We start from the raw sequence: 17,941 nt of genomic DNA on the forward strand, positions 1-17,941 counted from the left end.
ATCGGGTATAGTGTCACTCCATGTAGTGGATGTTAAATGGTGTTTGTGCTTTAGTTGAAGCCATTGGTAATGACAAATAGGAGAGAGTTTATACAGAGAGCTTAAAGTATCATAAGATGACCATTCGCTGCCAAAATAAAGCTGATCAATTTGCCAAATACCAGCAGTTTGCCAAGCTTTCCAGTTTATAATATAGCCTTGTATCTTTATGTCTTCATTTCTCCACAATGGTGCATAAGTTGCATGTACTTTAATATGTTGCATGGTGCATAAAGTGCATGTACTTTAATATGTTAATTTTTTTTATCTTTAACAAAATTCAGTTTAAAAGGTCACTAATATTTAATTTGTATATATTTAGGTATTAATTTGTATGTATTAAGGTTTTGTACATCGCTTAGTGATTTAAAATAGGCAATTCATTAAGAATAATTAAACTTGAACTTGAACTTGAACTTCTATTTCCTTGAAGGTAAGTTGGATTGACGAGAGTAGCTGATGTTGTTTGATAACATTATTAGATTTGGACATAAATATTAAGTATTTTAAAGTTGTTAGATGCCTGTAATCATTTTTGAAGTACAGCCATTTAATGGGAACAGTAGAAGTTGTTTTATGTAGAAGCCACCTGAAACCTTGGCGCATTATGAATGTGTGATGGTAATCAATAAAATTAGGAAAATTGACTCCTTCACTTCAATTCTCCAATCATCTTATTTAATGCTTCATAGAGTGTATTGGACTCCTCTAAAACTAGCTAAATTTAAAACAACTACAGATGATTGCTATTAGTCATGCAAAGAACCAACTAGATCATTACGTTACTTATATGATTGTCCATTGTTAAAGGATTATTGGAGTCAAACGGTGGTCAACTATTTCCTCAATCTTGGAGATATCTGAGCCTCTCTCATATTGCTTTTTAATAGCTGGCATATCCATTTCACAGCTACCTATCACAGATAACAAATCAAGATTAATGCCACTTCATTCCACACCTCTGGAACCAACTCCCCCCTCAACTCAGACAACAGAACTCATTATTAACATTCCGTAAATCGGTAAAGACCCTCCTCTTCAACTAAAGATCTCCTCTGTCTTCTCCCCCCCTTACGCCCCACCCCTCCTCTCTCCTATCACCTCCCCAATCTCCAGTATAATCCTCTCTTACTCTCTCCACTGACAAATTGTACCTAAACACATATAACTTTCCTTAAACTAAACTACTGTATTTCCCCCTTCTCTCATTCTGCTGTATTCTCCCTGTATTTAATTCTCTCCACAATCTATAAGTCCAATCACTTAAACCTGTTGTATTACTTATATGTCTAGTTACTCCCCACTGTGTATGTTCATTTGTAGACCGTTCTGAGCTACTGGGAGGACGGGATAAAAATCCAAATAAATAAATAATAAGAGTGGTCCTGTCTAACTGGAAGGATCTATCAGCTGTTGAATACAATACATGATGGAACACAGTATGTTTGACAGCAAAATATGAACGTATAGCTTCTGAGTGTAAGAATTCTACTAAATCTTTTACATACCTTTGGTCACCCTTGATGAATACATAAAAATAAGGTAGCTAAATTAGCTACCCTCAGGGAGCGTATAATGGCATTGTATGTCCTAGCCTTACCACCTCATTTCAGAATCCATTATTGAATTATATCTTATCTTCCTCTTCTCAGACACTCATGATCAACCAGATCTTGTCTTTTGTTTCAGTTTGTATTTCTGTTATAGTTATTATTAAGTACATTGACCTTGCTTGTAATCCTGTGAAATTCATTTATGCACAAGGTCACTACTATTGTCTTATATTGTTATACTGTATTTTTCACTCTATAAGACGCACCTGACCATAACACGCATCCACCTGTAGACGAGGAAAAACCAAGAAAAAAAATTTCTGAACCAAATGGTATACCCTGTGGTCTAGTGGTAGGCCAGGACAGAGTACAGGGCACATCTAGTGGTGGGCACGTCTAATGGTAGGCATGTGTAGTGGCAGCCAACCCCCTCATACCTTTTTTTTGCATCCCAGTTCCCAGTATGCTTTCCGTGCTCCTGCCTCGGTTCCCCTGCACTCTTCTGGCAGCGGCACAGCAGTGCACAAGGCAGGCGCGTGTTTTTGCGTGACTGCCTGGTCCCCCGCTGCACTCCGAATGGCTGCCGTGAGTTTTCGTGGCACTCATGAGAACTGACGGCAGCCATTCGGAGTGCAACATGGGACCAGGAAGGCACGCAAAAAGCGCACACCTGCCTCGTGCACCGCTGTGCTGCTGCCGGAAGAGAGCAGGAGAACCGAGGCAGGAGTGCGGAAAGTGTGCTGGGATGCAAAAAAAAAAAAAATAACAAAAAGTACGGGTTAAAAAAAAAATTGCTCCTTAACACATACCCTTATTTCCACCCCCTTTTTGGGGATGGCAAAAGTGTGTCTTAAGGAGTGAAAAATACGGTATTTCAATAAAAAGTATTGAACTTAAAAAAAAAAAGTCATAGCAGAAACAAAATACCAGTTAACAAGAAAAAAAAACATTAAGGTACAGAGCATCAAAGTAAAAACTAGGACTGATAGGAAAACTGACCACACAGATTCATTAGTCAGTGGATCCTGGAAGGAACAACCAAGCCTATATGCAAATTAAAATTCCTCTTAAATAAATAGGTCTTCAGTAAGGATCCAAATCTTGAATGATGACTCCAAACATATCTTTCAATAAACAGTATTTTGCAAAACTTCAATCATTCTGGAGGCACGCATTCTTTTATTTTTATTACTAACTCAGGTGAATACGTATTTCATTTTTTGGAGAACGGTAACTGCTACTGATTTCAAATGGCGATTTTTATGCTGGAAAATGAATGGGCACATTGGATTCATAAGAGTTACATGGGGAGACCATTATTTCATGGAGTTGGAGTCCAAATTCTAATTTGATATTGATGGTGTCGGTTTAGAATGCTCTCAATGCATAATGAAATGGCTTAGTTATATGGGCCAAGACGTCTGATAGTCATATGTTTAACACTGGAAGCTGAGATGCTAATAAAGAATGTCTGAATACTGAAAGATCAGCTCTCAGAACAGAGATTGGATATAAAGAAATTTTCAGGTCTTTAATATCTGCTCAATTTTACGAAATTGTTATAAGGAGAAGACTTCACTATTCTAGTTTCCTATACATCAGAGGTCATGTTAGAGTTTCCTGGTCGGGGTGTCACATGGAACATGTTCGCCAACATCGGAAGCAGCCACAGATGACTTTCTTCAGAAGGCTGGGGAAAGGACTCGTTTCGGAGCTTAACCTGTCTTTGGGAGACTGTGAGGATTGGGGAAGAAGTGCAGTATTGAGCAATATTGTGCTATACTGTAAACATTGGTTGCAGGCAGGCATATGTACTTTAGGTGATGAATTTTTGAATGGGAAAATGGTAGATTTTTTACAGTTACGACAATCATTTGGTATATCAAAGTCTCAAGGTTATAAATGCTTACAGTTTAAACAGGCCATTCAGAAAAGGTTCCCTGACCGGCACAACTTTATGAACCAGTATAGTTTGCCGGGTCTATGTTTCCAGACAGATTTTCAGTGATATCAAGCCACCAAGTGGTATAAATTAATTTCTGAATATTTGGCAAAAAACCTAAAACAAGCTTAAGGGACATTTGGGCCCCGATTCTGTAAACTGTGCCTAATTTTAGGCGTGCTTTAGGCGTCCAATTTAAGTGGATAATGAGCTATTTAAGGGTCTTAACAAGCGTTAATTGGGACTTAGACAGAGTTAGGCGTCCTTAGAGCACAGATGCGAGATAGGCGCAGATTTAGGGAACAGTCACATCTAAGTTTGTAGACGTGGGCATAACGTGGGCATGGTTAAGGATAGGCACCACATAGACGCTAGTTAGGCGGCAGAGGGCGTCTAAACAGTGTGGAAAATGTAGGCAAAGGAAAAGCTGGTCAAGTGTAGTTTTTGCTTCGTTTCAATGGAGTTTCAGCTTTCTTAGTCAGAGACTTCCTATGGACACAGATTAGGCATGATTTCAGCTTTTGCAATGATATTTCCTATAGTGAGTTTGAATATGTTTTTTCTTTCTTCTTTCTCCCTCCTAATAGATTTACTAAGCCACCATATCAATAGAGCACATTAATATAAACATATTGCATGGAAAACATAGTACTTTTCGGCCCAAACAGTAATATGATTTACTCATTTCACCACCTTTGGCTTTCCTGCTTAAAAAGAACCCCCTTTTTTCTCAATAAACAGTGCTGCAATCAGCTCTTTCTTGAAAGCAAAGAAAGAACATGAAAAACATATCATTATTGCACACATTACTTCATTTATCAGCGCTTAAAAAGAGAGAAAACAAATGCAGATCTTAACATGCATTTTCCCTCATTGCAAAATGGAGCTCTTCAGCTTCACAAAGCTGACCTCATTGTGAGATCAACAAGCTGCACCTTCAAGGTAGTATGCCACAATTAAAAGATGTGCTGGGTGTTGAACTCACAACCTCTGTATGATCAGCACAGTACTTTAATCCATAGAGCTACATCAGCTTCTACTCAGGTGGATCTCACTGCCCTTTCATATAATAGTTGACTGACCTGCCTATGTATCATCTGATTAGCTATCATATCACAATCACCATAAAGAAAGCATTTCTGGCTCATCAGGTTAATGCGCCTTGTTGCACTCTATCCATCTAAAAATTCCTAGTTCAAATCCCACCTTCACTCATTTTAACAGCTTCCTATTAGCTGTCATAAGAGGGTCTAGATGGTAGACTTTGCCGTTTTTAGCAGCACATTTCCCTTTCCAGGCAAACTTATTTTGTCTTTCCCATGGCTAGGACATCCTAAGTTGTCATGGGAGGAAACATCTCCTCTGACAGAAAGATGCCATTTGTGACTCACCAGGTTAATGTGCCTTGTTGCACCTTGTCCATCTTCTGAAACTCCCCGGTTCAAATCCCACCCTCACCTTTACTCATTTTAACAGCATCCTAACAGCTCTCATAAGTGGTGGACTTTGCTGTTTTTCATCAGCATTCTGTAGTTTGCAGGCACAGGTGCATCAGATACATTCATCTTCTCTCTGCTACAAGCCATTGTGGTAGAAATGGATTTCCTTCTATGCAATATCTGCACAGGGCAACGGATAGAAGAGTTTACTAAAACTTCAGAGGGCTTGGACAGATATTGAAGAAAGGTACATGTTTTTGAGATGTACCCTAGAGACATTCCTGTTGGTATATTCAGCTTGGCTGTTTGTGGTTTCATGCTTGAGGAGTGTGTATTGGGGTGGGGGAGGGGGTTTAGGAAGAGAGAACAGGCTGCTTTAGACATCTGAGAATTGCTGCAGATCATTTTAAAGATCAGCTCAAATATGTTTAAGCAAAGGAATGGCCAAAGAGTTTGAAGGTTTTCTGGTAGAAAAATGAATATCAAATATTTGCTAACCGCACTCAAGATGTGAACCCCTGACCTATGGAAGATAAAAGCAGCACCTTAAGGCATAGAGCTAGAGAGGGAGCTGCATTTAGAATTTGGTACAGACTAAGAAGATGACAAATGGCTTCTAGTAAAAGCTTTGAGAAGGGAAAGAATTGATTAAAAGTCAGGACAGGTGTATTTGCCCAAACCACACCTAAAGCACGCCCAATCAGATTTGAAAGTTTTCTGGTGGGAAGTCCAAACGGTGCCTATGAAGTCAGACGCTACTTAGGCATGCTTAGTATAAGAAGGTCCATCAGAGCAGTGTTTTCTCTTTTAGGACCCCTATTCTGTGTCAATGCTTATTTCTGAGACTTTACTTTTCTTGATTATCTTTTAACCTTTTCATTCCTATATCTGCCACAACTCTCCATTTCATAGAACCATTAGCAGCTATAGTAATTTGCAATTTTGATGTTTGTCTAACCTTTTTATCTTTCCAGGAACAAATGTAGGTGAGAATGATATATTGCTAGCTATTTCAGTATCTTTATTAGATAAAAGCTCAGGCTCCCATTTTGTGTTACTGCTTATGGTGATTCTCCATTAACTTTTTCTCTCCCTGATATCTGCCACAATTTTCTCCATTCCACAGGGTCATTAGTAGGTCTGAGAATTAGTGATGATAATAATTGGTTCCAGGAGTCTTGGCTGAAAAAAACCCCATGCTGTTTGAAACTTTGGTGCCATCAAAATAGATATGCAAGTTACATGATTATGTGGAACCTATAGCAGTGCTTTTCCTCATAGAGCTAAAGGTAAATCTTTTTAGAGTCATAATTGTTAGGTATCCTTATTATAAAAAAGAACAGTGTTGGGTTTTTGTTTTTGCTTCTGTTCATTCTAGCTGTTAATCTGAGACTGCTGCTTTTTATTTTTGCCACATATGTCTTCACTTTTCCCCCTTTTCTCCTGATTTCAGGTTCCCAGAGTGGCTAATGACTCCCCTTGTGTTTCCCAGAGGCCAGAGTAGGTCTGTTCAAACTAGCAGAAGAGCTTACACCTGGACAAAGTTCAAATACTAAAATAGACAGAATAGGTGAGAATGATGTACTGAAACCTTTGTTTGCCCTTGTGATGAATTATCTACATTTTTACAATACTAACATGTTTCAAACTTTTTTTTTTCCTTCAGGAGGGTGTAGTTATAGAAGATTTTCTGAGAAAACAGTCAATTGGTGAGTTTTACAAAGATGTGCTAAATCCACGCATGCGCTAACTACTAACGAGTGCATAGGATAACATGCACGCGTTAACTTTTACCACACACTAACAGCGCCTAAACGGTTCCGCATCAGCATGTGGTAAAACAAGCTTTACCGCGCGCTGAAGAGGCACCGTTTAGGTGCCGTTAGTGTGTGGTAAAAGTTAACACGTACATGTTATCCTATGTACACGTTAGTAGTTAGTGCATGGGTGGATTTAGCGCACCTTTGTAAAAAAAACAGCCTAAAACTCACCAATCAACTCTTAATTTGTCTCAATCCATCTTCCTTTTTCTTCAGTCTTCCTTCTCCTACCAGGAGCAGATTCTGGGACCTTACCAATTCTACCACAGTAACAACTTAGATCTACTAGTGCCTTACTCTGCATACCTGTCATCCATCTCATCGAACTGCAGTTGCTGCTTTCCTGGACTGTGCAATAAAAATCTTATACCATTTTTCACCTTGTGCTTATTTATATTGAGTAGCAGCTGGGCATTAATGTTTCCTTAATAAGCACCACTTCAACTCCTTGGTCACATTGACCTTTGTCTTATCTAGTGTTCATGAAGCCCAAGCTGCAGAGGGGGGGATGGGGTGGAAAACAGGGTAGCTGGCATGTCTCTTGCCTCACAGCCTGTAACTAGCATAATATTTGAGAACATGAGATTAGATGAGAGGTGGAGAGGATGAACCAGGTGCCTTAACTTGGTAGCTTCTTTCAGTCAGTTTCCTATCCTGACAGCTTGAGATATGCTGAACAGTAGCCGATTCGGCATTCTTTGGGTGCCCAAACAACACAGTATAATCCAATTAGAATTGCTATGATTTTATGGCTGATTCTGTAGCACAGCGGTTAGAATAAAGGTTGGGGTGTGAGCCTGGTCTGGGTTCGACTCCCAAATGTCCTTCAGCTGACAAAATGCTCATTTTAATAAAAATGACAAGCTACAGACTAGAGGTCTGCACGGGAACGGGGATCGCGGGAATCCCGCGGTTCCCACAGGAATCCCCCCTAACCCACGGGACTCCCACGGGATTCCCACGGGGACCCCCCTTTAGCCAACGGGACTCCCACGGGGATGGAAGGCTTTGGAAGCAGGGTTCGTCCATATATAATGGACACGTCAGCCTTAGTAAAAGAGGGGGTTTATAAGTTAATTACCTGAACAGAAAACAAAAAAAGGGTTCCACCAAAGAGATTCCACAAGGAAAACAGCAGCGCAAACACAAAAGAAACTGTGGAATTGATGATCCGGTCAGAAGTAATTGCTGCTTTTTATGGGGATGGAGGTAATTCCTTGCGGGGATGAGTGGGGATGGAGAGGATCCTGGTGGGGACGGAGAGGATTCTGACGGGGATGGGTGGGGACGGAGAGGATCCTGGCGGGGATGGGTGGGATTTCTGTCCCCGTGCAACTCTCTACTACAGACCAATCACATCTAATTTTCATCTCATTCAGCACAACATTAGCAATACTAGAAACAATCTATTCCAAAAGTTGAGTTTCATTTGATACAAAACAGCAGTATTTGAATCCACGTCACATTTATTGAACCCAACTTGAGATTCTGGCTTTTGGGACAAAGAAAGCAGCACTTTAAGCCATTGAGCTACCAGTCTTTTGTCTCAGCTAACTGTGAGATGATAGCTAAGCAGATTTTACCTTAACAGATCACTAAGCTATGATATGACATGGGAGTCAGAAACTGGAGTCGAAGGTGCTGTAGCTCAATGAGTAAAAGTGCTGTACTGATCTTCCAGAGGTTATGAGTTCAACTCCCGGTCTGTCTTTTACTTGTGCAGGTGCACTTTGATGATGTCATAATGAGGTCATCATTGTGTAGCTGCATACCTCCATTTGCAATGAACTAGAAGCAACATTCAGGTCTGTTCTGTGTTTTATTCTGTTTTTAAGCTTGGCCAATTGAAGTTATGGGCTTTCTGTTTACTTTGAAGAATGAGCTGATTGTAGCAATGTTTCATGACAAAAGAGAGTGTTATTTAGAGCAAGGAATCGCTTCTAAAAACCTCTCTCAAATAATGTCTGTGGGATGCCCAGAGAAAGCTGATTGAATGACCTAAATAGCATGTATTGTGATAAAGCCTTTCTGGAGCTTAAACCACATCTATCTGAAGCCTATACGGAGCTCAAAGTCCTATGCTTTACACTTCTTATAGGAGCTAATGATACCATTGCTATACAAGTTTCTGTGTAGCACGGGAGTGAAGCTTCCCCCTTCCATGCTGATATTCCCAGATCAACTCCCACTGAAACTAATATATTATAAATATCCTTTTAAACGTGGTATACTGTGTTTTTATTATCCTTTCAATGATGGCATACTTTGGGTTAATTATGTTAAAGCTTACAGTCCTGAAATAATGATAACAATTCAGTAAAAACCACCTTTTTATATATAACATCATAGGGACGCCTATCTGGTGTCTATATGGGGTTTTTGGGAACACATGCCTAATAGACACCTAAGATACGCTTAGTGCATTTGAGACGAACATCTAAAGCATACCTAAAGTTAGGCGCACTTTACAGAATCTAGGCTTTGGAATATAGAAACACAATTTCTGCTACGCAATGGCCACGAATTTGGACTTGGAAAATAAGATGTACAGCGTCAGCATCTATAAGACAAACTTGGTTCTTTTTGTTATATAGAATTTTTTGGATCCCAGTTTGTTTGCAAAAGTTGGATAATTCAAAGTCTAATAGATGCTGACACTGTTAGCTTGAAGTAGGGACACTGGATCATTTGTTATTTTATTGTCCATTGATACTCAATTTTTGGAAACCGATTTGGGCCAAAATTAATATGGTATTAGGTATCTTTATGTCATTGTCTTATGCCTTGGTTTTATTTGGGACATTGTTGAAACCAAAGGGCTCCTTTTACGAAGGTGCGCTAGGGCCTTAACGCGCAGAATAGCACACACTAAAATGCCGAGCGCTAACCGCTAGTGCCTCCTCTTGAGCAGGCGGTAGTTTTTCGGCTAGTACGCGCTATATAGTGCGCGCTAATCCAGTGCATGCACTAAACACACTAGTGCACCATCGTAAAAGGAGCCCTAAGAGTCCAATCGACACACATAAAAGTAGACTTCTGATTATGACGGGGGTGGCCATGTAATTGATAACTAAGAACTGGAAAAACTATGATAGGTTAAACTTTTCTTTTTGGTGGGAAACACTTTGGGGTCCTTTTACGAAGGCCATAATTTTCACTAAAAATGCTAGTGCAACTTCATAAAAGGAGCCTTTTGTGCTATAGGTATGAAAGAATGAATACAGAACAATCGGGAAACAATAAAAGGTTTAAAGAAATATGGGGTCCATTGGAAGCATATGTTAAATAGAAGATTGATTAAATCCTTAATTCCTGGATTTTCTTTGATTTTTATATACATCCAGATAGGGAGGGGGGAGGGAGTAGGGTAATTTGTTTTAGTATATTGCTCAGTTACAAGTGCTGTTATATGTTATATCTGCATTTTTTTATAAGTTTTTAAAATTAATAAAGATTAAAAAAAAAAAAAGAAAAGATGGTGCAAAGTCTAAAACAAAAATTGCAAATAAACCCCCCACTGGCTATAGGTTTTCTTCAGAGATAGTCTCTGCTTTTTATAATTTAAATTCCCTAATGATTATTTTGTTTTTGTAACCCACCTCCTAATTTTATGGACAAAATTGAATATTATTATATTTTAATCATAGTTATTACATATTTCCTTCACCTCTTAATAATGTGAATATAAGTATATGGAAATTAATTAGAATTAATGGAATTAATAAAGATTAAATAAAAAAAAATATTTACAAACTTGTCAACTTTTTTCTTAACCCTGCCAAGTTGGGTATACCAGTAGCAAAGTGCATGCTATTCCACTGAATTTTGAATGGTATTGATTTTTTTAGTCAAGCAGATTTTTCCCCCAGCTAGAACGTGTATCTATTCACTGCCTAAGAACTAAGGTGACCTCAATTTCCAATAATTGCAACATTTTCTTACATGACATTATAATGTAGCAACTTGGTCCTCTGTTCACTCTTTCACCAACCATTACTTCAGAAATTCTTTGCATAGTCACTAAGCCATTTTATAGCTGGATCACATCCATACAACAAGACTATGCAGCTCTAAACTTTAGGATTACCCATTCATGTGGCTGCATTCCCCGTTTTTTGAAGGAGAGAGTGAAGTTGCTTACCTTTAACAGGGATTCTTCATAGACAACAGAAGAATGCGGATGCACTTTTCTATCTCCATCCCCTCCTCCTTGCACAGAAACAGCGGCTATACTACAAACTTAGGAATCACTGCACATGCTCAGGGGAACACTTTTCAAAGATTTCCCTGGGCTATGGGAGAGCATCGCCATGGATGACCTCTAGTATTTCTGTGTTGGCGCTCCCCTACTGTCTACAAGGAACCCCTGTCTACAGATAAGCAACTCTGGTATCCTTGCCAAAGTTCAGTAAATGGCTCCTGAGTGATTATTTTTTATGAATATATATTTTATCTTAGTACATCCATATGATATTTATACTTGTAATCACAAGTTTAGTAAGCAGGACTTTATTATGTAACAAGGTATTTAGATATTTTCTAATAAATGCTTAAGTCTAATATTGCAAAAGTCTGTTTTAAGATGTTGATTTTCTCGACTGAAAAATACCCACAAAATACTTTGGGCCTGTTTTACAAATCCATGCTATTGACTGCAGCACGGTAACGGCCCCGAAGCCCATAGAGATTTAAAGGGTTTCGGGGCCGTTGCCGAGCGGCAGCCACTAGCGCGGCTTTGTAAAACAGGCCCTTTGTCCTTTTGTGCTCTGCTATTTTATAAGGTAATTTATCTTACAAAAAAAAACACTTTATTAATGTAATTAATACTTGTTTCTGTATGTGTCTCTTCTGATTTTCATTAGCAATTCAGTGGGGAGAGGATGGCCGTCCATTTCACTTTTTGTTCTATACTGGCAAACAGTCATATTACTCATTAATGCACGTAAGTCCTATGAAGCAATTTTAAAAGCACTTGCACAAGTGAAAAGTACACACATCTTGTTTCCTTCTGCAGATTTTGCTGGGCTTTCCAAACAAAAATGGTTACTTTTTCAGAGAGAATATATTTGTATGCATTTATATGTAATTTTATTTTACATTTTCAGTTCTAAAACCTCAATCCCCACTTCCAAGAACACATCTGCATACATGGGACAATTGTGTAACACAAGCGTTAACATTTACGCCACCTTCACATGGGTAAATGTTTAAAATAATAGTATTTATATACATATTAATGAACATTTACATGTAAATGCCAAGAGGGAAATTCTATAAAAGATGCCTAAAGATAGATGCTAAATAGGTGCCTAAATAAAGATGTGCTTAAGTTAGGCACCCAACTTAATTAGTATATTGGCTTCAATTATAATGTAGGCTTTTAAAAACCCTGACCTACATAGGCACCTAACAGTTGCCTAAGTTTTAGTTAGGCACAATTCTGTAAGGGGAGCCTAAGTTTGAATGATATGAAATAGGTGACTATCTTTTTAGGCACCCAATTACAGAATCTGTCCTCAAATGTCCACCTAAACACTATTCTGTAAATATCCACTTAACCAGCATAGCATATATTTGCAACAGAATGTACGCATGGGTGGAGCTTCCACTCATGCGTTTAACGTAGAATCCTGTAAATTGTTTACAATAGCTCTATGGCTGGCATAAGTGCTTACATATATTCCCGGCTAGGCTAGTAGGGGGAAATTCTCTAAATGGCATCTAAAATAATAGGCACTTATATTTATTTAGTTAGTTTTATGTCCCATCCTCCCCAGGAGCCCAGAACGGGTTACAAGATACATACACAGAAGTCTTCAGGATCAATAACACACATACTATAGAGAACTTAAGTATCAGAACATATATGCTATGGAGAAACTAAGAACATACATCTATTTCTTGTCAATCATAGCTGCCTATTACAAAACCACACCTCTTAAAACTTAGGTGACAGTAATGTAGACCAGAGTTTTAAAGGCCTACATTATAAGTGCCTAAGTCCTTTAGAGATTCAAGCCTGTAGTGTATAAAGGAAAGTAAGTGCCTAGGTGCCTACTTTCCTATGTGGAAGAGGCTCCTAACATGCACTCTTTGGCTACCTACCGTATTTTTCACTCCATAAGACGCACCTCACTATAAGATGCACCCTAGATTTAAAAGAGGAAAACAAGAAAAAACATTTTGAACCAAATTGTACACCCTCCCTCCCTCACTGCCAGGCTCTAAGAACATAAAAAACGCCTCCACCGGATCAGACCGAGGTCCATCCAGTCTGGTGCTCCACACATGCGGCGGCCCATTTAGGTACTCTTTTTTGGAGACCCGACTTTACTGTATCCCTCAATATGATATGCAAGAAGGTGTGCATCCAACTTGCGCTTGAATCCCAGTACAGTAGTTTCTGCCACAACCTCCTCTGGGAGTGCATTCCAAGCACCCACCACTCGCTGTGTGAAGCAGAACTTCCTGACATTTGTCCTGAACCTGCTGCCACACAGTTTCAGGCTATGACCTCTTGTCCGTGTCTCCTCTGAATATGTTAGCAATGCTGCTTCCTGGTCTATTTTATCAAATCCTTTTAATATTTTAAAAGTCTCTATCAAATCCCCTCTCATTCAGGGTTTCAAGCACAAGTTGGATGCACACCTTCTTGCAAATCATATCCGGGGATAGGGAAACCCGGGTCTCCGACAAGGAGCACCTAACTGGGCCTCCGCATGTGCGGATCGCCGGACAAGATGGACCTAGGTCTGATCCGGTGAAGGCGTTTCTTATGTTCTCAGGGGATTTGATAGAGACTTTTAAAATATTAAAAGGATTTGATAAAATAGACCAGGAAGCAGCTCTGCACTCTGTCCCCCCTTCCCTGCTAGGCTCTGCACCCTGTACTCCCTCCCTGCTAGGCTCTGCACCTTCCCCCCTTCCCTAACCTGTAACCTACCACCCCCCTCACCTCTGGTAGTCTAATGGTAGACTGGGACAGGAGGGATCTGTCCCAGCTGACAAATAATTTTTTCCTCCTCCCCCCCCCCCCCCACGGTACTACTTTTTAAAACACGGCACGCACACCCACCCTTCCTTTTAAAACACCCCTGCCTGCCCGCTGGCCCTTCCTTTTAAAACACCCCTGCCCACCCGCTTGCCCTTGCTTTTAAAACACCCCCGCTCACCGCTGGCCCTTCCTTTTAATACAACCCCTGCCCCGCAGTACCTTTTTAAGCACCCCTTAAGTCTGGTGGTCTGGTGTATGGGCCGGCAGGAGCATGCTGTCTGTGTTGCTGCCTGGGCCCGCCCCACTTTCAGAATGGCTGAAGTCAGTTCTTGCGAATCCTGTGAGAACTGATGCAGCCATTCTGAAAACAGGGCGGGCCCAGGCAGCAGGCAAACAGCACACTCCTGCCGGCCCATACACCTCTGGACCACCAGGCTTAAGGGACGCTTAAAAAGGTACTGTGGGGCAGGGGGGTTTTAAAAGGAAGGAAGGGCAAGCGGTGTTTTTAAAAAGGTACGGGTGGTTGTCATCTCTCCTTAAAATACACCCCTTTTTCGGGGATGGAAAAAGTGCATCTTATGGACCGAAAAATACGGTAATTGTAGGTACCCTGTTATAGAGTGCCTTACAGTGGGTAGAAATATATTCAAAATGGCATATAGAACAGGCAGTTTTATAAAAGCCATCTCCGTGAGTAACATGCTGTCTTACCAATAGAAATAGCTTTTAAAATTACCCTTCATATGGTCTGTGACAGTAATTTCCTTCCTCCACAGCATGCAAATTCATTGTAGATAAACTGCTGGTTTATGATAAATAATGTTTCCTGGAAGCCAGAGAAGTGACCACACCAGCGATTTTCTCTTACAAGCTTCTGAAGTTGCTTTAGTGATTTCAAGACGGTCAGTAATAAAATACCTGAAGGCAGCTTTAAAGGGTTTTCTGTTGAGAAATGGGGCTTTTGAAAAGTAAGCAAAAGCAAAACCTCAATCCATAAAAGCTATGGGAGGAAAAAGCCTCAATGAGCTCTGAGCAATTTTAAATCACAGTGGCTCAGATCTTATCATTAGCATAAAACTTTTCTCCATATCCAAAAAATCATTAGCTATTTATTCAAAACTTTAAATATGTAGTTCATTAAAAATATATATATATCTTAGTAACTCAATGAGAAATTTTTCTAATTGTCTGTGTTTAACTTTTCTGCTTCAGGGAAGCATAAACCTATAGAGAAAGGATAAAACAGTTTTCAGTCAGTCTTTTCAGAATTAAATACACCACAAAATTTTCTAATATTCACAACTAAGTTCAGTCACTCTGACTGCTACCAGGATCTGGGTAACTAAAAAAAGAATGGCGACTATTAAAGCTAGATGCTGTCACCCATAGTGACCAATCAGAATCCTACTTTCATTTTCTCCAACCAATCAATTCATCCCCAGATAAATTTGAATTTTTCAAATAGATTTAAAGTTTAATTGTTGATCCCTTCAGAAAAAATGCTGCTGTTCAACTTTGCCATTCAGCCCCATTGGTTCCATTATTTCCAATTTAAAAATTCAGTGTTGTTCATGTTGTAACAATCCACTTCTGTTTCCCCCTTGAACAAGCAGAGGGATTCAGTCAAACACAAAATAATAATAATAATAACAACTTTATTTTGTATACCACCATACCCAGGGAGTTCTAGGCAGTTCACATCAATTAATCAAAGTTACAAACAATGAAGTCGTTGAAGTTATCAGGAAAGGAAAGTACAGGTCATTTAAGTTAACAGGTTAGGAATGTACAATAAGAAGGAGAGGATGGAGTTCAATTCAATGATGGATAGGGTGAGGGAGGTAGGAGAGGGGTATTAAGGGTTCTGTTCGGGGAATAGGTGGGTTTTGAGTTGTTTTCTGAGGTGGAGGTAGGTGGGGACTTCGAGTGCAATTGGGGCTAGCCATGGGTTCAGTTTGGCTGCCTAGAAGGCGAAGGTTTTGTCGAAGAACCTTTTGAAATGACATAGTTTTAGGGAGGGGAAGGCGAATAGATGAATTCTGCGGGAGTTCTTATTGTTGCAATTTAAATAGAAGTGAGGGTTGAGGTAGTTTGGAGATATACCAAAAACAGTTTTGTAGCAGAAGCAAACGAATTTGAATAGGACTCTGGATTCAAATGGTAACCAATGTAGTTTGTGGTAGAAGGGGGTGATGTGTTCCCATTTGTTCAGGCCAAATATAAGGCGGACGGCAGTGTTCTGAATCAGTTTTAGTCTCCTGGTGCTTTTTTTCGTGGAGCCCAGGTAAATGATATTGCAGAGTGATGGTAGATGCAACACTGAAGGCATCGGCGCAATGCGCCACGGCCTCAAGGAAAGCAAACAGAATGTTGGGTATCATTAAGAAGGGTATTACAACCAGGACGAAAGAAGTCATCATGCCGCTGTATCGTGCAATGGTGCGGCCGCATCTGGAGTACTGCGTCCAGTACTGGTCACCGTACCTCAAGAAAGACATGGTGGTACTTGAGGGAGTACAAAGAAGAGCAACTAGACTGATAAAGGGAATGGAAAATCTCCCATATACCGAAAGATTGAAGCAGTTGGGACTTTTCTCCCTGGAGAAGCGAAGACTTAGAGGAGACATGATAGAAACCTTCAAGATCCTGAAGGGCATAGAAAAAGTAGACAGGGGCAGATTTTTCAAATTAAGGGGCGCCACAAGTACAAGGGGGCACTCGGAGAAATTGAAAGGGGACAGGTTTAGAACAAACGCTAGGAAGTTCTTTTTCACTCAGAGGGTGGTGGATACATGGAACGCGCTTCCAGAGGCTGTTGTAGACAAGAAAACATTAAATGGTTTCAAAGAAGGTTTGGATAGATTCCTAGAAGAAAAAGGGATTGAGGGGTATAGATAGGTATAGACCATTGCTCAGGCAATGGGCCTGATGGGCCGCCGCGGGAGCGGACTGCTGAGCAGGATGGACCTAGGGTCTGCCTCAGCGGAGGCAACTTCTTATGTTCCAGGATGTTGAGAATGGAGGATTGTACCAGCAGGCGGAGTTTCCAGAGCACCGAGATGTTTTTTCTGACTGTTAGGTCGGTGTGTTTCTCAAGGGATAGGTGTTTGTCTAGCGTGACTCCCAGTACTTTTAAGGTTTGTTCGAGGGGGAAAACCGATCCTTTCACTTGTATTGTGGTATCTTTGATTTTGTCGTTGGGGGTAGCTAGGAAGAATTTAGTTTTGTCAGGGTTTAATTTTAATCTATAGGATAACATCCAGAGTTCTATCTGATTAAGCAAGCTTGACAGGGAGTTGAGCAGCTCTGGTGTGAAACTGGTTAGCGGGATAACAATTGTAATGTCATCTGTGTAGATGAAGAATTTGAGCTTGAGACTTTGCAGGAGGTTTCCCAGGGAGGCAAGATAGACGTTAAACAGGGTGGGGGACAGGGGGGAGCCAAAGGAGTTGTCCCAGCTATAAGAGAAAGAGTCATTTTTGAACACCCTATATCACAGTTCTACAACTGCCGGTCCGCAGAAAATTTCTGCCGGTCTGCGCAGGGCCAGCGAGATCAAGTCGGCAGTTAAATTTCCTGCCTACTGCAGTTCCTCCCGACTGCGGTTCCTGCTGACTAATGTTCCTCCCAGCCTCAGGCGATCAAGACAGGCTGCCGACGTCGGGGCCTTCCCTCTCTGAGTCTCGCCTGTTTGGAAACAGGAAGTTGAAACAAAATAGGCGGGACTCAGAGAGTGAAGGTCCCGACATCAGCATCCTGTCTTGATTACCGCCCCTGCCGAGTTGCTGAAGAGGGCCACGGGGAAGTTGCGATTAGAACGGAGAGAGCTGCAGATTCAGGTGCAGGTGGAGGGAGATGGTCAGCGTGTGCGAGCAAGATCTTGGGGAGCCTTCACAGTGGCTGTCTCCCCTCCCACCAGCTCTCCTACTTGCCAGGGCAGTGATTTACCGGAAACTTCCTGTACGCAAGTACTGAGAGCTGCTGGAAGGGGAGGAAGCCACTGTTGGAGGCTGGGAAGCTGCTGGATAAAGGGAGAGCTGTTACTGGACTTGAAGGGAGATAGAAGGAGAGATGCTGCTGGGAGGGGAGGAGGGAAAGGGATGGGAAGAGAATTAATGTTGGATAGAGGGAGGAGGGAAGGGAGAAGAAGGAGA

At 40.7% G+C, this 17,941-nt stretch overlaps 1 protein-coding gene across 2 annotated transcripts in view; it reads left to right on the forward strand.

Annotated features, from left to right (window-relative positions):
• The window catches only part of MRPS9 (mitochondrial ribosomal protein S9), a 209,466-nt gene that overhangs the window by 81,289 nt on the left and 110,236 nt on the right, over nt 1-17,941 (forward strand). For both annotated transcript variants that reach the window (XM_033949660.1, XM_033949659.1), the window contains exon 5: nt 11,656-11,735. In XM_033949660.1, coding sequence (XP_033805551.1) covers nt 11,656-11,735 — 80 coding nt within the window. The remainder of the gene's footprint in view (nt 1-11,655; nt 11,736-17,941) is intronic.

This window comes from Geotrypetes seraphini, chromosome 6, assembly GCF_902459505.1.
Source record: "Geotrypetes seraphini chromosome 6, aGeoSer1.1, whole genome shotgun sequence".
NCBI lineage: Eukaryota > Metazoa > Chordata > Amphibia > Gymnophiona > Dermophiidae > Geotrypetes > Geotrypetes seraphini.